Raw genomic sequence first — 20,319 nt, forward strand, 5'->3', positions numbered from 1 at the left:
TAAAAGGGGTGGGAGACGACTAATTTGCTTCATGAACGCCTACCCAGTCACGACGTTCTAGCAAGATTCTAGCAGAATTCTTAGAGAGCTGGATATTCTTAGAGCATTCTAGCAGAAATGTTCCACCGTTCTAGCAGGATTCTGACAGAATTAGCTCTGCTAGAATATTTCGTGACTGGGTAATCGACCCTGGGATCACCTCTTGTGTTTGTCCACTGATCGCTCCTAGCTAGGTGTTACCTAGACACAGTGTTAGAGGCCCGCGACGCATGGCAAAAATGTTGGCTGGGGGGAGGGTGATATTATTCAATGAATTTTATTTTTAAGCCAACATTGCTAACGGCGTTGAGATCTCTACTCATGCCCAGGGAAATCCGTAAGTTTGACAATTTTGGAATTTAAAGATAACAATTTTCTTGGCTGCTGTGCACCCTCAAGTTGATATTGAAATACATAATAAAATAAAAATTTATCAATTGTTTATTGCGCTTAAGGAATTCAATACTTATTGAAATAAGACTTCGAAAATCATAGCGCTGAGTAAATTTTCTATTCAACCGCGAACTTGATCGGAAAAATTGCAGCTTATCAAACATTTGTTTTTTAAACCGGGTCCGGTGGTATAGTGGTAATCGTAGTTGCTTCTCCCTCCTCGCCAAAGAAATATATCATGGAATACTCAACAGAAAAAAAAGAAAAAAACAACCAAAACCTAGTAGCTTGAATCTATTACACAAATTCAAACATTATTTTCCCGAATTCTTAATTTAGAATAACTAGAATCATATTCTAATAGAGAAAAGTATACGTTGAAGTCATTTAAGAGGAATTTGTCGAATTTAAACTAAACTCAATATATTTTCCCGGTTTGTCAGTCGAATTCCCGAGTTTTTCCCGTTTTTTTCCCCAGGTGGCCCCCCTTCTCCTTTGTTCTGCTATTCGTAAAGCTGTTTCTAGACCCCTTTCCTTCCGATCTGCATACTAGCCTTAAAAAGTGACAGTTCATGTGTGTGAATTTCACGTTATCGTTCAAATCCGAACACGGGGTCCGAATCTGGATGAAGAAACCGTATATCAAAACAAAGGCAGCAATATTTAGGCGCGCTGCTAAAACGTCAATATGAAGTTTGCTTCGATTGTAGCGCCATCTCTTTTCGGTGGACGTTCCGAACACTTCCAACTCAAATCTGCTGTTACATTCCTGATTGATGGAAATAATAGAGAGATTTACATTTTTTTGTCTGTGATGTTTAATTTTCTGTCCAGTTACTGTAAAGTTTTCCATAGAGTTATCTACGTGCGCATGTATTGCGTGTACGTACACGAAAAAGATTGAGGTTAAATTTTGTACCCTCCAGCAAAACAAATGGCGTGCTAGTGTGCGTGAGATCAGGCTTAGATAACTCTATGGTACTTATATTCAATAGAGCTATCTAAGCCCGATCTCACACACACTAGCACACCATTTGTTTTGCTGGCTGGTACAAAATTTAACCTCACTTTTTTTCGTGTACGTACACGCAATACATGCGCACGTAGATAACTCTATTCAACTCCATGTTGCACGCACACACTCTCACTTTTAATTTCTCGATACTTAAGGGTTTTGACAGCTGGAATAATTTGCAAATTTCGAGAACCAAGTTGAAAAGTTCACAGTCAGTGACTGAACACTCATTTTAATTTTTTTTTTGTGAACCGTACAATCCAAAATTTCTTTCGTGAAAAAACAATGATAATTTTCGGAATTTTCTTTATTGTACCGGCTTTATTGGCGAATATGTTGTTGTTGACAATGCTCCTTTGATGTTGATTCATACAATCAGTCGTTTATTTTAATCTATTGTGTTTCATTTTTTTTTAATTCAAATGTTCACACACACATATGCAAAACTACTGACGATATTTTTTGTTCGGCATTTACTTAAGATTTCTAACTCCTTTCTTTTATAAATTATTGATAAAACTAAACGCTATTTGACTGATCCATAAAAACCTATAACTGCACCGGCTAGTAGTTGGTTTTCTAGTGTTATTTTTGTTTTTTTTTTTTTTTTGCAGGATAGTAACAAAAGGAAATGCAATACTCTTTGCTGAAGCTGGAGATGAAAATAAGTTGAGTTGAAGCTGCCCGGCTGGCGGCAAACGGTTCTTCTACTACTCCCTTCTAGGCTTTCGCTTTTTCACGCCACCCTCGGGTTCTTTGGGTTCGTCCTGCAGAAGCTCATCCGCTTCCTTTCCCTCAATGACGGTGTCGGGTTCCTCGTCCTCTGGTTCGTTTTCTTCGTCCTCTTCATCCCCCTCTTCTTCATCATCTCCACCGTCCACGGTTTCCGCTTGAGCTCCTCCTTCCTGTTCGCCACTCGGCGAGTTGAGATTCGATTTCGTCCGGGAAGATTCCTGCTGATCCTGGTCATCGTCGGGCACAAACTCATCGGTTTTCTTTGTACGGGCAGCGGTTGGCGGTGTGCTCTGTGCGTCGGGTTAGAAAAATAAACGATTAGCGTGCCACAAACACTACGACAGGTTTTGTTCTACTGATGTCTTCTAGCGCATAAATACCTTGGAGCAAGCGAGATAGATTACTATTGCGAGCGGTAATCCTACAACTACTACGAGAACGGCCCACATCCACGGGTTCTCGTTGGCGAACTTCAGGACGCGTGAAACAAACGTTTCCTATACGGAGAAGAAATCAAAGGGAAATACTTATATGAAACTAGCAATACTACAAGGGAAAAGCTTTGCAGTAACAACGAAGGGGGTGGGGCACACATGACAAATGTTCAACCTCCAGCTCTTCCTCCGGTTCGTTTGGTTCGTTTCGACGTCTGAGCAAGAACCAAACATATGCGATCACGGGAATGGAACAGTACACGAAATACGCAGCCCAGTATCCAGGCTTGTATCCCATGTACTTCATCGCTCGGTCCCACAATGTTTTCTTTGCGGGGTTAAGGATAACAATGCAATTAAAATATAGGTATTTGGTTGTACTGGTTTGAAAAGTTGTGGTCGTCGTCATTGTGTCGGGAAGGTTGAAATTGAAATTCAAAAAAAAATCTGTGTCCGGTGTATTAAGTCAATGAAATAGTTTTAAATAAGATTAATATCAAATAAATTTAGTTCGGTTGGACAACATTCGCAGGCTGTGGAATAACGATGGCTTTTGAATGTTTTACCAATGACGGTTTAACTCAACGTAGACCTTGAACTTTTACTTTACATAACCATAAACGTAAACATTTTGCCTTGTTTGCGAGTTTGGCAAACTATAAAACACGAAAAAGTGCGAGTTTGTTTGTTTGTTTGCGGTAGTGCAATGGCTCCTTGAGGCCTTAAATTTAACTCTTTACCATTAACTTTAAAGGAAACTCTTCAATTTGATATCATCAAATTTTCTAAAATTAAAAGCTGTGATCTATGATCATGCTCATGCAGATGTCCTTCGGCCCAACCGGACCACTCCGGAACTGGTCATCGGGGATCACTGGGGTCAAGGGGAACTAGAGCAAATCACATCATGGAATCTCGATCTGTGCACCAACTTTAGTCAACAAATGGTCATATGTTTTTGTCGTCGATACCGGATTGAGTTTTCATAACTTCAAGAAACAAAGTACTTACCGCCTCACGATCAATAAGCTTTCGCTTTAAGTCAAACGTCTGGGCAGCCCAGTCCCGCGCGGCATCTTCGTCGTCGGTAATGATCAGGTTGTCGAACAATATATCACTAGACATTGACCACAGCTCAATACCAATTGCAGCCTGCAAAAAAGGCAATTGTAATGTTGTTCACTCCCGTCACAATGTCTACTTACAATTGTGGTCATTTTGAATGGGTTGGTATCTTCGAAAAAGTCTGGATTCGGAATTTTCCTGGGTGCCCACTTGCCCTGATAGTTGGGGTTGTCAATCAACGGTGCGCGCCATTTGCCTTTGTAGCTGGGGTTCGAGATCATCGGAGCCTTCCACAGGCCACAACCGACCGCCTTCTCACACACGGGGTTAGCAATCAACGGTGCCTCCCACTCGCCGTCCATTTCGACATCCCAGTCGGCTGGCTTCTCCGCATTCGGGTCCGGAATCATCTCCTCCACGTCATCGAGCCATCCTTCCGGCTTAGAAGCGCTCGGGTCCGGGATTTGCGGTGGCTCGTTTTCGTTCCAGTCGTCGGGCTTCTTTGCGTCGGGGTCCGGAATTTTCTCCCTTTCGTCCCAGTTGGTTGGCTTTGCATCCTCAGGGTCATCAATTTCCTTCGGAGGATTAACAGGCGGCGTAAACTCGGTAAACAACGACCCTTCATTGATGATCTTGTGATCGAAACGGATCAAGTAAGTGTTGTCAGGGCGTAGGACCAACTGGTAAAGGTGGGGCTGTTTGTCTTTGAAGGCATCGTCAAGGCGGTCTCTGAAATGATTGAAAAACACACAAAAACCATATCATGTAATATTGCATAATTCTAATTCTGTAACGCCACACTGCGTAATATACCTACATCACATGCCCAAGTCTGAACTATTACTTACTTTGCTTTGCGGCAATGTTTCTCAGTGATAGTGCCGTTGATTGGATTAACGTGGCGGAAAATAAAGTGCAACTTTACGTCGTTTCCGCACTTGTCGGGTCCGAACATGATCGTGTAAGGAGATATGTCACGGAACTGGAAATGGGAAATAAAGAACAATCGAAATAAAGCTACGTGGTTTATGGTTGAGCCCTAACGTTGTTGTTTGGAAACGCACGTTTTGTTTCATTATTACCCGATTCTCTGTCCGCTTAGCCCTAGCTATTAGCAGAGACGCATCGAGCTCTACAGGCTCAATAAAAACTCCTTACCTGCTCTGTATGGTAGAACAGAGCTAAGCTCTGTATGCAGCGAACAGAGCCAGCTCTGTATGGGGAAAAATAATATTGATTTGCATATATCTCAAAAACGATAAGTTTTAGAAAGTTGACATGTTCTAGAAAGTTGCTGGTACCAAAAGGTTCTATATTATTGTCTCAGACGTCATTACAATTTGGTTGATTTTAGTTGTGCAAAACAAGAAAAAACTATTTATTTTCTAAGATACAAGGTATAGAATATTTTTGTTTTCGACAAAGTTGCTCAACTACCAAAACTGAACAACTCTCTCGAAGACACCAAATCTCTATCTTCAATAGATACCGAAATAAAAAAAAAAACTATTTTTATAATAAATACTGCTTGCGACAAACACAAAGCGACCGCGTCGTAGGCACAGGTAATATGAGGCATGTTTGGTAGAGATCGTCTGAAGTGAAAACTAGTATAGCAGAGTGTTCATAGAGAGTTTTTATGTTAAATGCTCTCGTCTGGATGGTTGAAAGAAATTTCAGATAAAATTATACAAATTTATAAAATTATATTCTTTTATTGTACTGGTAAGTAATTAAGATTAGAAACAACAAAATTATTGCACAGCTATTTTTATGTTTGTCTTGACAAAACAAATGTTTAACAAAATTACAAGTTTTGTACAACAAATTAAGATAAAAAACAATTTCAAATACGCAGGTTAAATAAATAAAAACTAAATCTTCTAACAATTATTTTAATTTTATAAAAAAAAAATCAGTTAACATAAGTTTAACCTTATAAAGATTTCAGGAAACTTTTCTATTTTATTTTATTCAACAGAAAAAACTATATTTTTCAAGCAAGATAACCATTAGAAAGTTTAAGCTCTTAATAATCTCTATGATTTTTTTTACATTTTGTCACCTTTTTTAAATAAAATAAGAAAATGAAATTAAATAGCAAAAACCATTTTTTCTTTATTTCTCAAGCCAGGAAATCAGTGAAGAGTTTCAAGCTCTAAATGCTCTCTATGGAAATTTGCCATTTTATTACCTGTATTCTAAATATTTTTTTATTTTTCAAACAAAGGAAAGCAGTGAAGAGTTTTTAGCTTTAAATGCTCTCTCTGAGCAATTCTCTACGAAATCGGTCTTTTTTCTTCAATTTTAATTTTTGTATTTTTTAATCCGGCTGAAACTTTTTTGGTGCCTTCGGTATGCCCAAAGAAGCCATTTTGCATCATTAGTTTGTCCATATAATTTTCCATACAAATTCGGCACCTGTCCATACAAAAATGATGTATGAAAATTCAAAAATCTGTATCTTTTGAAGGAATTTTTTGATCGATTTGGTGTCTTCGGCAAAGTTGTAGGTATGGATACGGACTACACTGGAAAAAATAATACACGGTAAAAAAATTTGGTGATTTTTTATTTAACTTTTATCACTAAAACTTGATTTACAAAAACACTATTTTTATTTTTTTATTTTTGATATGTTTTAGAAGACATAAAATGCCAACTTTTCAGAAATTTCCAGGTTGTGCAAAAATCACTGACCGAGTTATGAATTTTTAATCAATACTGATTTTCAAAAAATCGAAATTTTGGTCGTAAAATTTTCAACTTCATTTTTCGATGTAAAATCAAATTTGCAATCAAAAGTACTTTACTAAAATTTTGATAAAGTGCACCGTTTTCAAGTTATAGCCATATTTAAGTGACTTTTTGAAAATAGTCGCAGTTTTCATTTTTAAATTAGTGCACATGTTTGCCCAGTTTTGAAAAAATATTTTTGAAAAGCTGAGAAAATTCTCTATATTTTGCTTATTCGGACTATGTTGATACGACCTTTAGTTGCTGAGATATTGCAATGCAAAGGTTTAAAAACAGGAAAATTGATGTTTTCTAAGTTTCACCCAAACAACCCACCATTTTCTATCGTCAATATCTCAGCAACTAATGGTCCGATTTTCAATGTTAATATATGAAACAATTGTGAAATTTTCCGATCTTTTCGAAAAAATATTTTGGAATTTTCAAATCAAGACAAACATTTTAAAAGGGCGTAATATTGAATGTTTGGCCTTTGTGAAATGTTAGTCTTGATTTGAAAATTCAAAAATATTTTTTCGAAGAGATCGGAAAATTTCACAAATGTTTCATATATTAACATTGAAAATCGGACCATTAGTTGCTGACATATTGACGATAGAAAATGGTGGGTTGTTTGGGTGAAACTTAGAAAACATCAATTTTCCTGTTTTTAAACCTTTGCATTGCAATATCTCAGCAACTAAAGGTCGTATCAACAAAGTCCAAATAAGCAAAATATAGAGAATTTTCTCAGCTTTTCAAAAATATTTTTTCAAAACTGGGCAAACATGTGCACTAATTTAAAAATGAAAACTGCGACTATTTTCAAAAAGTCACTTAAATATGGCTATAACTTGAAAACAGTGCACTTTATCAAAATTTCAGTAAAGTACTTTTTGATTGCAAATTTGATTTTACATCGAAAAATGAAGTTGAAAATTTTACGACCAAAATTTCGATTTTTGAAAAATCAGTATTGATTAAAAATTCATAACTCGGTCAGTGATTTTGCACAACCTGGAAATTTCTGAAAAGTTGGCATTTTATGCCTTCTAAAACATATCAAAAAAAAAAAATTAAAAATAGTGTTTTTGTAAATCAAGTTTTAGTGATAAAAGTTAAATAAAAAATCACCAAATTTTTTTACCGTGTATTATTTTTCCAGTGTAGTCCGTATCCATACCTACAACTTTGCCGAAGACACCAAATCGATCAAAAATTCCTTCAAAAGATACAGATTTTTGAATTTTCATACATCATTTTTGTATGGACAGCTGCCGAATTTGTATGGAAAATTATATGGACAAACTAATGATGCAAAATGGCTTCTTTGGGCATACCGAAGGCACCAAAAAAGTTTCAGTCGGATTAAAAAATACAAAAAAAATCGAATGACCGAAATCCTAGAGAACTGCTCCTCTATGGAAATTTGCCATTTTATTACCTGTATTCTAAATATTTTTTTATTTTTCAAACAAAGGAAAGCAGTGAAGAGTTTTTAGCTCTAAATGCTCTCTATGGAAGTTTGCCATTTTATTACCTGTATTCTAAATTTTTTTTTATTTTTCAAATAATTTTTCTCACTTCAAGATTTTAACATCAATTGAGTTGAATAATGTAATTAAATTTAAGTTGGACAAAATAAATCGATAATATATTTTATTGTCGATTATGTTTTTACTAAATTTCCATGGAGAGCATTTAGAGCTAAAAACTCTTCACTGCTTTCCTTTGTTTGAAAAATAAAAAAATATTTAGAATACAGGTAATAAAATGGCAAATTTCCATAGAGAGCATTTAGAGCTTGAAACTCTTCACTGATTTCCTGGCCTGAGAAATAAAGAAAAAATGGTTTTTGCTATTTAATTTCATTTTCTTATTTTATTTAAAAAAGGTGACAAAATGTAAAAAAATCATAGAGATTATTAAGAGCTTAAACTTTCTAATGGTTATCTTGCTTGAAAAATATAGTTTTTTCTGTTGAATTAAATAAAATAGAAAAGTTTCCTGAAATCTTTATAAGTTTAAACTTAAGTTAACTGATTTTCTTTTTATAAAATTAAAATAATTGTTAGAAGATTTAGTTTTTATTTATTTAACCTGCGTATTTGAAATTGTTTTTTATCTTAATTTGTTGTACAAAACTTGTAATTTTGTTAAACATTTGTTTTGTCAAGACAAACATAAAAATAGCTGTGCAATAATTTTGTTGTTTCTAATCTTAATTACTTACCAGTACAATAAAAAGAATATAATTTTATAAATTTGTATAATTTTATCTGAAATTTCTTTCAACCATCCAGACGAGAGCATTTAACATAAAAACTCTCTATGAACACTCTGCTATACTAGTTTTCACTTCAGACGATCTCTACCAAACATGCCTCATATTACCTGTGCCTACGACGCGGTCGCTTTGTGTTTGTCGCAAGCAGTATTTATTATAAAAATAGTTTTTATTTTTTATTTCGGTATCTATTGAAGATAGAGATTTGGTGTCTTCGAGAGAGTTGTTCAGTTTTGGTAGTTGAGCAACTTTGTCGAAAACAAAAATATTCTATACCTTGTATCTTAGAAAATAAATAGTTTTTCTTGTTTTGCACAACTAAAATCAACCAAATTGTAATGACGTCTGAGACAATAATATAGAACCTTTTGGTACCAGCAACTTTCTAGAACATGTCAACTTTCTAAAACTTATCGTTTTTGAGATATATGCAAATCAATATTATTTTTCCCCATACAGAGCTGGCTCTGTTCGCTGCATACAGAGCTTAGCTCTGTTCTACCATACAGAGCAGGTAAGGAGTTTTTATTGAGCCTGTAGAGCTCGATGCGTCTCTGGCTATTAGTTGGCCTTACGCTTACCTGTTTGAGATCTGTCGTTTCCTTTCCTGAAGACAATAGCTTGATGTACGAGCCGCCGCATTCCTGGCCGTCTTGCAGGTTGACCTCGTACTGCACCACCAGAGTCCTATCGGAGAACACAAACGGTTTGCTGAGCCGGGAAGCGATAGCAGCATGTTTTGCCTTCGATTTCAGCACCAGACCAAAATCGTTGGCGAGGAGCGTTCGCTTGGGCAGTTCCACGTCCCACTCTCCGTCGTATTTGGCGATTTCTTCCGCCGTGTCGTCCTTCTTCGCCTGGGACTTGATCCACCGATCGGCAAACTGGTCTTTGTCATCAAAGTGATCCGCAAAGTAGAACTTGGCCGGATCAGCGTACGGGCTTTTGTAGGACAGATCGCCGCTGTCCTGGACAACCTCCGGTTCCGGTTCCTCCGTGCCACATACGAGGGTGGATGTGGCCATAAATGCTGCCAACAGCGTAAACATCAGCATGGTTTTATCCTTCATCTGGAACAAAAAAGAGAGGAAAAACCCAGTCAAAACGTGTAACTCTCGACCAGCCACAGATTATGAACTGATGAAATCAATAAAAGTAATTCTTTCTCCCACTCTCTCCCCTTCTTTCTACCATTCTAGAAGTTTACGTGGCCCGCATTACAAATCCTATTAACGCGAACCGCACCGGGTAATCAATAGTTCGGTGTTATTGCACCATCCCTGCTGACCATGTCCACTCACTTGTTCGGCTTCCGGTGGCCAGTTACAGAAAAAATGAAAATCTGACGAAGTTTTTTTTTTTGCATTTTTTTTTTCTTTATCAATCCGGTCATGCACCTTAAGTAAACATAAAAAAATGGGATAAAAAATACGCAACCAGACCAACCTACCTTGTTACGGGAGGAAGGAGAACGGTCCCTTCTTCGGGTGGGTCAACTTTCCGGCCAATAGCACCTAATTGTTCAATTAACTTTAATCTAAAAATTTTCACAAGAAAAAATGCTGCCGCACCGATGAAACATGAATGGCCGAATGTGTCACTGAAAAACAAGGCGCTGTAATCGCAAAGGTGGCACTGCAAGCCACTGTAACAAATAGTCTGACGGAACTGCAGTTTCTCAAGGTTACTGTAGGTTAAGGTACGTTTGTTTGATGGCACTCAGAGCTGTCAAAGTGTTTGTTTGAAGAAACGGAAGAAACTCGCGCTAGTTCCGCACGAGTTTCGCTGCCATCTTGGAACTGAAACTCCAGTGCCGCACTCGATATTTTTTTCAGTTTCATGCGAGTTCCACGCACACTGACAAAATTTAATGACGTTCGATTGAACCAAAACTGGCACCGACGGCTGTTCAAACGAACGTACCATAATGGTACGTTCGTTTGAGGGCTAGTTCCGCACTGAGTGCAGCACTCAGAGCTGTCAAAGTGTTTGTTTGAAGAAACGGAAGAAACTCGCGCTAGTTCCGCACGAGTTTCGCCGCCATCTTGGAACTGAAACTCTAGTGCCGCACTCGATATTTTTTCAGTTTCATGCGAGTTCCATGCACACTGAAAAAGAATGTTCTGGTACGTTCGTTTGAACAGCCAGTGCGGCACTGAGTGCCGCACTCGTCGGTGTCAGTTTCGGTTCAATCGAACGTCATCTGTCAGTGTGCTTGGAACTCGCATGAAACTGAAAAAATATCGAGTGCGGCACTAGAGTTTCAGTTCCAAGATGGCGGCGAAACTCGTGCGGAACTAGCGCGAGTTTCTTCAAAGAAACACTTTGACAGCTCTGAGTGCGGCACTCAGTGTGGAACTAGCCATCAAACGAACGTACCATTCGTTTGAACCAAAACTCAGTGCCGCACTGGCTGTTCAAACGAACGTACCATAAGTTTCCTCATAGAGCTATCTACGTGCACATGTATTGCGTATACGTACACGAAAAAGATTGAGGTTAAATTTTGTACCCGCCAGCAAAACAAATGGGGTGCTAGTGTGCGTGAGCTCGGGCTTAGATAACTCTATAGAGTTATCTACGTGCGCATGTATTGCGTGTACGTACACAAAAAGATTGAGGTTAAATTTTGTACCCTCCAGCAAAACAAATGGCGTGCTAGTGTGCGTGAGATCGGGCTTAGATAACTCTATAGAGTTATCTAAGCCCGATCTCACACACACTAGCACACCATTTGTTTTGCTGGCTGGTACAAAATTTACCCTCACTTTTTTTCGTGTACGTACACGCAATACATGCGCACGTAGATAACTCTATGATGAGCTTAAAAAACGTTTTTATTCGTGCTCCAATGTCGACGTTTAACCACAGACACTGTGGTTTAACATCCAAAGTACTTTACGCAATGTTTACAGACATACTGTACAGACTTTTAACAATTCTTGCTCAGACTTGGCAAAACAAAGTTATCTGGCATCTCTGTTATACGGTACCTTTTCCCGCAACTTTCCTTGACACTCGATTTGACACCTCTTACTCCGTAGACAAATCCAGCGAAAGCTCAACGCTGCTCTTTGATGGTGAGAGATTTGACAGCTCCCATACTAAATGTCTCGATTTTCATACTTTTTGTTAATTTTCTTCTAAAATAAAATACTTAACATATGAAAACTATATATTTTTGGTGCCCAAAATTCCTGCTGAATCGAATGGTGTACTAATCCAATTGCAAATTTTTTGAACAGTTTTTATTTTAATAATATTCTAGACACATTTTGTGCACCTAATCAATCAATACTTTTATCATAAATAATCATTTTATTGCTTAAAAATTGAGTTTTCCTGAGCTCCCATATTCAAATACATGGAAGCTGTCATTTCTAACACCATTGGCCACCTAGCGGCCATTTCAAACTGGATACGTCTGTTGGAGGAAGCCACGATTGTCTGGAAAGATTAGAGTTGGCGTCTTTAATACTAAAAAAAGCTAACATTTCTCAAATTCTACCGGTTAAAATTGTTTCGAAAATACTTCTGGTGCTTCTTTCAATGTTTCTTCGGTTTTTCGTATGTGTCAAACAAACCAAGCGGCAGAAAACGTGCAAAGCCTCCCGTGATTTGGTTCTCTCCGCAACAAAGTTCGTGAAAAAGAGGAAGGAGTGAATTCCGCTCAAGATTCCCTGATCCTGGAAGATGAGAAAAACGCGGCAAGCCGCAGAATTTTCAGAACTCAAGGTAAGGTTTTGATCGATTCAAAATGAATGAATCTTTTTGCAATGAAATAATCATTTTTTAAAAGCCGCGTTTATAAGCAATGGCTGCCGCACAAACAAAATTGTATTTCAAGGGGCCGGTTTACTGATAAAAAAAAATCGATTTTTTCGTAGGGTAAACCTGTCTTTTTTGGATCATGCACCATTGGATAGATAAAACAAACAAAAAGTCTTACTTTGTTTTACTGCCCTTGTTCGCATGAATGTCCCATATACATTTTCATCTCTTTTAAGTTAATAATGTAGGTTGGTTCAAAATCATATCTGGAGTTTTTTTTGAAAAGGACCAATAAACCAAATTTTCAGTTTTTGCTTTTTGGGTGTTTTTCAATACCCCTGACTCAGAGCGGTTCTAAAAACACCCAAAAAGCAAAAACTGGAAATTTGGTTTATTGGACCTTTTCAAAAAAAACTCCAGATATAAAAAAAAAACAATTTAATGGGCCAATGCCAAAATGTAAACAAAGAGTCTACCCTGCTCACGTCAGTTAATGTTAACAGAAATTCTAATAACATGTGATGTGAACATTGAGAACGAGCAGGATAGACTCTTTGTTTACACTTCGACATTAGCCCATTTACATTGTTTTGCTAGAATATGCTTTTTGAGAAAAGCTTCCAGTCCAGAATTACAAAACCGGTCGAAATCCAGTTTTTTGGCAAAACCTTTTTGACGCCTAGCCTTATGTTTGAGACAAACTTTCCTTACGTTTTTTGCCTTCCTCACCTTACTGAGGAAAGGCTAAAAAACAATCGGAAAATGAACTTTTTAATAAGACCTCCTAGACCTACCTTCATTTGTACATATCGACTCAGAATCACCACCTGAGCAAATGTCTGTGTGTGTGGATGGACGTAGATTTTTTTCTCACTTACTTTTCTCGGAACTGGCTTGACCGATTTTGTCCGGATCTGTGTTTTTAGATCGCATAAATGTCCCATATGCATTTTCATCGTTTTTGAGTTATTGATGCTGTTTGTTTCGAAATCGTGTGCTCTTTCAAAAGAGCCTATAACATCCAGTACATTGTTCTAGAAATCATGAGGGAATCTAGTTTTTTCGCGAAATTATGTTAAGTTAAGTACTTCAAAAGTTATGCTAAAAAAACGATTTTGACTAAAGTTCGCAAAATTGTAAAAAGGGTGGTTTTTGTAAGAAAAGCTGTCATGCTATACATTTTTAGAAAGGTTTTTCAAAGACCTTTCCAACGAGTCCAAAACATTGAAGATCTGATATTGCGCAATTCCCACTAACTTGGACTTAGCACTAAATTATTGCTACTGATCGCACTATTGCGACTTGTCAGACTGGCTTGAGAAGTTTTGAATTTTCTCAAAAATGATCAAAGCGAGCCGAGGTTAATCGCTTGTTTTCCAGCTGTCACTCGCAGTTTTGAAGTGCGAAAGTCTAGTTTGGTGGAAACTGCGACTGGAAATGTAAATAAACAACGAGCGGTTGCCTAGTTTTGTGAATTCTTGTTGTCAAAAGTGCGAGAGAAAACTGCGGGCAAAATCCAAGTTACAGTGAAAGGATCAATAACTCTATCAAAAGTTATTAGCACTTAAGTGTTATTTTTACACTTTTTGGAGGCCGGATCTCAGATATGTTCATGAAAATGTTGTCCGTGTCCATGCAGGCCAAGGATTGATACCTAAGAGCATGCAATGGCACTGACCTTGTTGCGTGCTCTTCGGTTGACGTCCACGTAAGGAACATCCTGGAAGGAGCGTAACTAACTACATCCGTAGTTCTGTTAGATCATCCGAATTATCTTGATCAGAACAGTGTAGCTCTGGTTCCTTGCGAGTGTCCTATTTTCTTACCTCCACGTTGGCTTGGTTTTCATGATGACCTAGCTGGTGGCCTGTAGAAACGGATCGTAAACCTTTGACCACCGCGGGTCAGAGTCGAGACGGCTAGAAGAAAGGGGCGCGTCAATGTGGGAAAGGGAAGTAATTTGTGATTGTAGACGGTATTGTTTTGATTCGCAGTATGTTGAGTCAACTGCTGTGGATGTACCTGAAACATCGCACAACGGGGTTTCTCTTCTCTTCATTCTCAGCTACCAGCTATCTCCTATTTTTATTTTGCTCTTCTGATTCCCAATTCTTCACTGATTCTTCTATTTAATATCCAACATTTGATTTTAATTTTACTAACTTTTGATTCTCTTATCTCTCAAAGCTTTTCCACTCTTTTCTATCAATGGATACTGCTGTAACAAACTTTGTTTTTTTTTCCTTAAAAATATACTTTTCCTTAATGTACTAGTAATATCAAGTCTATTTATCATTCGCCTCATCTTTTTTTGATTTTATTGAGAATTTATTTATTTGAATAATTCTTTATCTGTCCTATAAATTATCATTACTATAATCTAAGCTTGTTTTGTATCTCTATTAACTATTGTCTAATTTTACATCTGATACATCTAGCTTCTCATTTTTATTCTTCAAAATACGCTCATCATTCTCTTACTATTGATACTTGATACTTGATTTTTATAAAATAAATTCTCTTTTACTGTCAATTGTTTTCAATCTTCACCCTTTTTTCAAACAAGTGAGGTTTGAGCCCTTACTCAATTTATGGAATGGTTAAAGGATTAACACAAATATTATTATTGTATTTTTGGTAAACTTTTATAACATGCTTAGGACCAAAAATTGTAACAAAACACCGCGACAAAAGAAATAGCAACAGATAAACAGACTCAACAATAGGGAAGATTTCAGGAGAAAACAATACACAGTAAATAACAATTAGTTTTTGAATTCAAACTAAATATAAAACAGTTTTTTGCAGGCCAAGGGTGTATGATACTGATGATACTCGTCGGTTGACAACACCCAGGCGAGGAACATCCCGGAAGGAGCCCAACTACATCCGTAGTGCTGTTTGGACAAAACAGCATGGCTCTGGTTCCTTGCAAGTATCCTATTTTCTTACCTCCACGTTGGCTTGGTTTAGTCATCATGATGACAAGGTGTAACCTAGCTGGTGGCCTGTGGAAACGACTCGTAAACCTTTGACCAGCGAGGGTCAGAGTAGAGACGGCTAGAAGAAAGGGGCGCGTCAATGTGGGAAAGGGAAGTAATTTGTGATTGTAGACGGTATTGTTTTGATTCGCAGTATGTTGAGTCAACTGCTATGGATGTACCTGAGCATCGCAGAATGGGGTTTCTCTTTTTTCCATTTCAGCTAACAGCTATCTTCTGTTTATTTTGTTTCACTGTTTTTCTAAAACGGCTTCTGTTTACTATCCTCCATTTGATTTCGATTTTACTCATTTGATTCTCTTATTTCTCAACGCTTTTCCACTCTATTTTACTCAATTTATGGAATGATTAGAGGATTAACACAAATATTACGTAATGTACCACCCCCGGCCGAGTTAAAATGCGTAACCGGAAAAGAAGGTGTGCATGCCTGGCACGAACACTCAAAGCGTGTTCTAGCGTGTTGCTCGTACTGACTCAGAGCAAGGGTGAGATGTAGGTGTAAGGGCAGTGCGTGTTCATCGGGAACCTAGTGCATAAGATCGGTCAAGGCCCGTTCTTACACTGAAAATTGCGAATTGCGAATTCAAACTAAATATAAAACAGTTTTTGCTTTAATGAAAGTTGATAGGCACACTATAAATGGTTAGGCGCTTATACTTACATCAAACCCTACTTAATGTACCACCCCCGGCCGAGTTAAAATGCGTAACCGGAAAAGAAGGTGTGCATGCCTGGCACGAACACTCAAAGCTTGCTCTAGCGCAGGGGTGCTCAAAGTTTTTGGAGGCCGGGCCAAATTTGAAACTCAAATGAGCTTGCGGGCCAAATTTACAGAAAAATTTAAATATTTAAAAAAAATCATTATGGTTATTTTAATTTAAATGTTTTAATTTCTGTTGTTATAAAAAAATTACAATTCAAAATAATATAATCCACAAAATAACGGTTTTCTATCGGTATTGTTGATTTTATTGTTTCAGGTATTTGAAGAAAAAAAAATAGCTGAATGTACTTGTGTTTTCAAAAAAAAAGGTTTGTTTTAATATTTCGAAAATAGTGACATTACATGTTAAACAATTCATCTTAACATTTCAATGAAAAAAAAAATTAAGAAATTTTTTTTGGCTTCCGTATAGTTAAACTGTAATCAATATTAAAATAAATTAGATTTGAAAAAAAAACCATTTAGCGAAAAAAAACATTTATTTATTTCATCGAAAATTCACTAAAATTCAAATAATTTTTAATAATCACAAACATGCTCAAATGATTCTAAATGCAAAGGAATGCTGCTTCCACTTAAATTTTATTTTTCTTAGGTTTTGAAGTTTTTTGAAAATATAATTTTGCTCCTGGTTTTTCGAGCCATTTTTTTTAAATAGGGGAAGGGGTGGGTTGATCGACGAAAGCTTTGTAAAATATTTGCAACAAACTTGATCCTCTGATTTCCACATTTTGTCTGCCTGTATCAGTTGGTAGTCAATCAGATTCGTTATCTAACTGTAATGAGTTCGAATCCCGAAGGAAGTGCAATGTAAGTTTGTGGGTCAGTTCATAAAAGGGTCGTTATGACTTGCAAATTAATAAAGAAAACTTATATTTTTGCAACTATTACAGAATTCTACCTAAGTCAAACTTGAACAATTTTTTTTATATTTCCAAAAATATTTGATGAAAGTTTTGACGATATTTACTAGTTTCACTCACATTGAAACGTGTAAAATTGTTTTAATTATAAGATTTGTTTTTATTTGTTTTCTGAAGTATGCATCAAAATATTGATAAATTGATGAGTTTTTTTTACTAACAAAAAATAAAAAAGATTAGCACATAACAGTTTAAAAAAACCTTAATTTTTAAAAAGTATAAAATCACTTTACAAGCGGTCAACGGGCCATTTTACATGATCATTCAAAATGGGTCCGCGGGCCATAAAATATCACCTCGCGGGCCACGTTTGGCCCGCGGGCCATACTTTGGTCACCCCTGCCTTACACCTATATCTCACCCTTGCTCTGAGTCAGTACGAGCAACACGCTAGACTCTAGCGTGTTGCTCGTACTGACTCAGAGCAAGGGTGAGATATAGGTGTAAGGGCAGTGCGTGTTCGTCGGGAACCTAGTGCATAAGATCGGTCAAAGCCCGTTCTTACACTGAAAATTGCGAATTGCGAATAGATTCTACCAAACCGGTCAGAGACTTGCCGGAACCTTCAACTGATGTATGGATCGGTTTTGCGAAACCGTTCTGACCGGGGGCCACAGGATCCGTGCTGTCCTTGCCGGAGCCTCCAACTGGCGTTTCGATCGGTGAAACGGTGCTCTGGGATGTGCTCGTCGAGGTCCTGTAAAATTAACTCATGTAATGAAGTAATAGTTTACTATTACTTGAAAAATTAAAAAAAAGCAATAACTTACGTTACGGGTCCTCCACTTAGAAACAACTTCCCACAAATTGTTTGACTTATGCTATTTTCACAATGCTGACATTTGTAAATAGCGAATGTCCAAACTATAAAATCCATAGGAAAATCTTATGAACTTTGTTGCCAGTTCTTGTAAAAAAAACAACAACATGGCATTGGTCGAACAGCATTGTAAAATCTTATGTAAAGCATGCGCTGATTCTATCTGATCTCATAAGCTTACTTATAAATTTCGTGGGCGCCTCAGTGGACACAGCTGGGACCTCGTTCATAAGACGTAACTTATGGTATTATTAGGAGCTTTTCTCTCAGTGTATGCTTGTCAACAAAGCTGCAGCTGGATGGTGAGACGAAGTGAGGGAGGAGAGGTTTTGACATTTTTATGCCCGCATCTTATTGTCCGTTTCTCTCGAAGGTACACGCCGCGCGGAATTTCAAGATGTGCCGCAGACACTGTTGCCAGCGATTTTCTGCACTTTTGGTGCAATAAAAAACATTCCCGGCCACAATTCCATGCAATAGAGATATCCACGCGCGAGAGTGCGTTAGTTTGTAATAATATTTACACGCAGACATAAGCAAATCGAGTAGAATGATTCGTCTGTCAAAATCAGCTGTGTCCTTTGTTCTACCACGAGCACGTGGTACACAGAAAAAAATATGTAAATTTACACAGCACGTAATTACTGTTTCTTATGTAAACTCACTCAATGTAATGTTGAAATATGATGTAAAGAATAAAAAGTCATGGAAATTACTCCAATGTAAATCTAAATCTAATGTAAATCATGAATCTAATGGAAACGTTGAGCATGGAAACTCAAATCTGATGAATTTCTACCCGTGTTCGGCTTCCTGTAAATTCCTATTTAATGTAAATCATATATCCAATGTATTTCTGCCAAACGTTGACTTCAAAACTACCCGAACTAAAAATAGTAATATTTGGTTCTCTTTCTATCGCTCTCATACTTCGCTGGCCCACTGCCTGAGCCTCGCCCTGAACAAGTTGATGCTTTAGCCGCTCGTTTATAAAATACGAAGATGGCTCAGTCGGCAGCGGGTAGCAGCAGTAACACCGAACATTCTACCCGTCGTACGTTCGATTCCAGTCCAGCGTTATTCCACTTGGCCGTCGACGAGAAAGCGTCCCCTACCTGTGAAACAACTTTTTAAAATCATTATTTCCTTTTGCTGCCCGCTTCACTCATTTTAAAATAGAACATAGGCCACACCCTTTTCCTACTGCAATCCAAGTCGAGCTTCTCATTCCCATTGGCCAATCAGAATGAGTTGATTTGAACTAATGTAAATTTCAAAACCAATGTAAATTCCAAAACTAATGTAAATTTTCAAAACTAATGTAAATTTCCAATGAATCTAATGTAAATTTCCAATGAACCTTATGTAAATATACATCATTTATCATGATACCTTTTGGTACATGATAAATAATGTAAATTTACAGAAATATTTTTTTCTGTGTAAACAAATGTTTTTTACTGGGATGGGATAAACAAAGAGAAAAAAACCTATTGTCAAACTAAACCACTTTCAACATGGCCGCTTCTGTCAACCTAAACCAGTCCGCTAATCCGCTCTAACTCCTCTTTTAGAAGAACTTGTTTGGCATTTCACGTAGAAGATACCCAGCATGTTGTGCCAGTGATTAGAATACGCTAATGGAATACCCGATTCGAGTGGTAGTTTGACAGTTCGCTCCATAAGAAATACATTGCTCACTACCAATCGCGTCGGGTACTCCATTACGCTTGTCTTTTAGGCTCCCGAAGACCCTGAGAGATTATTTTGAAACCCAACTGAGATATAGGTTAAGAACTCTTAATTGCACTCAAAGAGCTTTTAAGAAGTTCTTCTTGAGAGCTTAAGAGAACATTAAATGAAAATATAGCTAAAATCGGGTTTTCCAATGAACCAATGTTTTCTACACATTATTCAAGCCAAAAACAAGAGATTTTTACCTAGCAACAAGCATAACATTGCTTTAAACGAAAATGCCATCTAGAACTAGCTGAGTGCCTTTAAAACGAGCTCATAGTGCCGATGCATGTCTGCTTATGAGGAGAAAATGAGAAGTATTGTAATTTGAGTTGAAAAAAAAATAAAACGAATTTAAATCAATTTTACAAATAATTGTAAATTGCATTAATAGATTGATTAAAATATTTTCAATTGAAAGGCATTTATTTCTATCGTACACCGAATGTTGACTTATTAGCATTTTCATTTAAAAAAAAAAAAACAATACATTTCATGAACCGACTATTCTTTTGCCCATTTAAAACTCTTGTTATTTTTTTTTTGCGCGTTACATAGAAATGTCATCTAAATTGAACAATATTAAACCTGTGTTTCCCATGAAATTAAAATGTGGCGTGACGAAACAACATTGT

General features: G+C 37.1%; 2 protein-coding genes across 6 annotated transcripts in view; one reads left to right on the forward strand and one right to left on the reverse strand.

Annotated features, from left to right (window-relative positions):
* Positions 1 to 1,739: 1,739 nt before the first annotated feature.
* LOC6041386 (calnexin) lies at positions 1,740 to 10,316 on the reverse strand. 2 transcript variants are annotated; one of them, XM_001850600.2, is made up of 7 exons: positions 10,155 to 10,316; positions 9,286 to 9,774; positions 4,530 to 4,663; positions 3,822 to 4,410; positions 3,628 to 3,768; positions 2,563 to 2,679; positions 1,740 to 2,472 (listed from the first exon to the last, which is right to left on the reverse strand). In XM_001850600.2, the coding sequence occupies exons 2-7, from the start codon at positions 9,772 to 9,774 to the stop codon at positions 2,158 to 2,160; spliced, it is 1,785 nt and encodes a 594-aa protein (XP_001850652.2). In that variant the 5' UTR covers positions 10,155 to 10,316; the 3' UTR covers positions 1,740 to 2,157. The 2 variants fall into 2 exon arrangements, with proteins under 2 accessions (XP_001850652.2, XP_038110439.1); XM_038254511.1 differs by lacking the exon at positions 2,563 to 2,679 and adding an exon at positions 2,792 to 2,944.
* A 1,817-nt stretch (positions 10,317 to 12,133) lies between these two features.
* The window catches only part of LOC6041385 (E3 SUMO-protein ligase PIAS2), a 31,478-nt gene continuing 23,292 nt past the window's right edge, over positions 12,134 to 20,319 (forward strand). For all 4 annotated transcript variants that reach the window (XM_038257023.1, XM_038257021.1, XM_038257024.1 and 1 more), the window contains exon 1: positions 12,134 to 12,439. In XM_038257023.1, the coding sequence (XP_038112951.1) occupies positions 12,398 to 12,439 (42 nt within the window). In that variant the 5' untranslated portion in view covers positions 12,134 to 12,397. The remainder of the gene's footprint in view (positions 12,440 to 20,319) is intronic.

The sequence above is a fragment of the Culex quinquefasciatus genome, chromosome 2 (assembly GCF_015732765.1).
Source record: "Culex quinquefasciatus strain JHB chromosome 2, VPISU_Cqui_1.0_pri_paternal, whole genome shotgun sequence".
In the NCBI taxonomy this organism is placed as follows: Eukaryota; Metazoa; Arthropoda; class Insecta; order Diptera; family Culicidae; genus Culex; species Culex quinquefasciatus.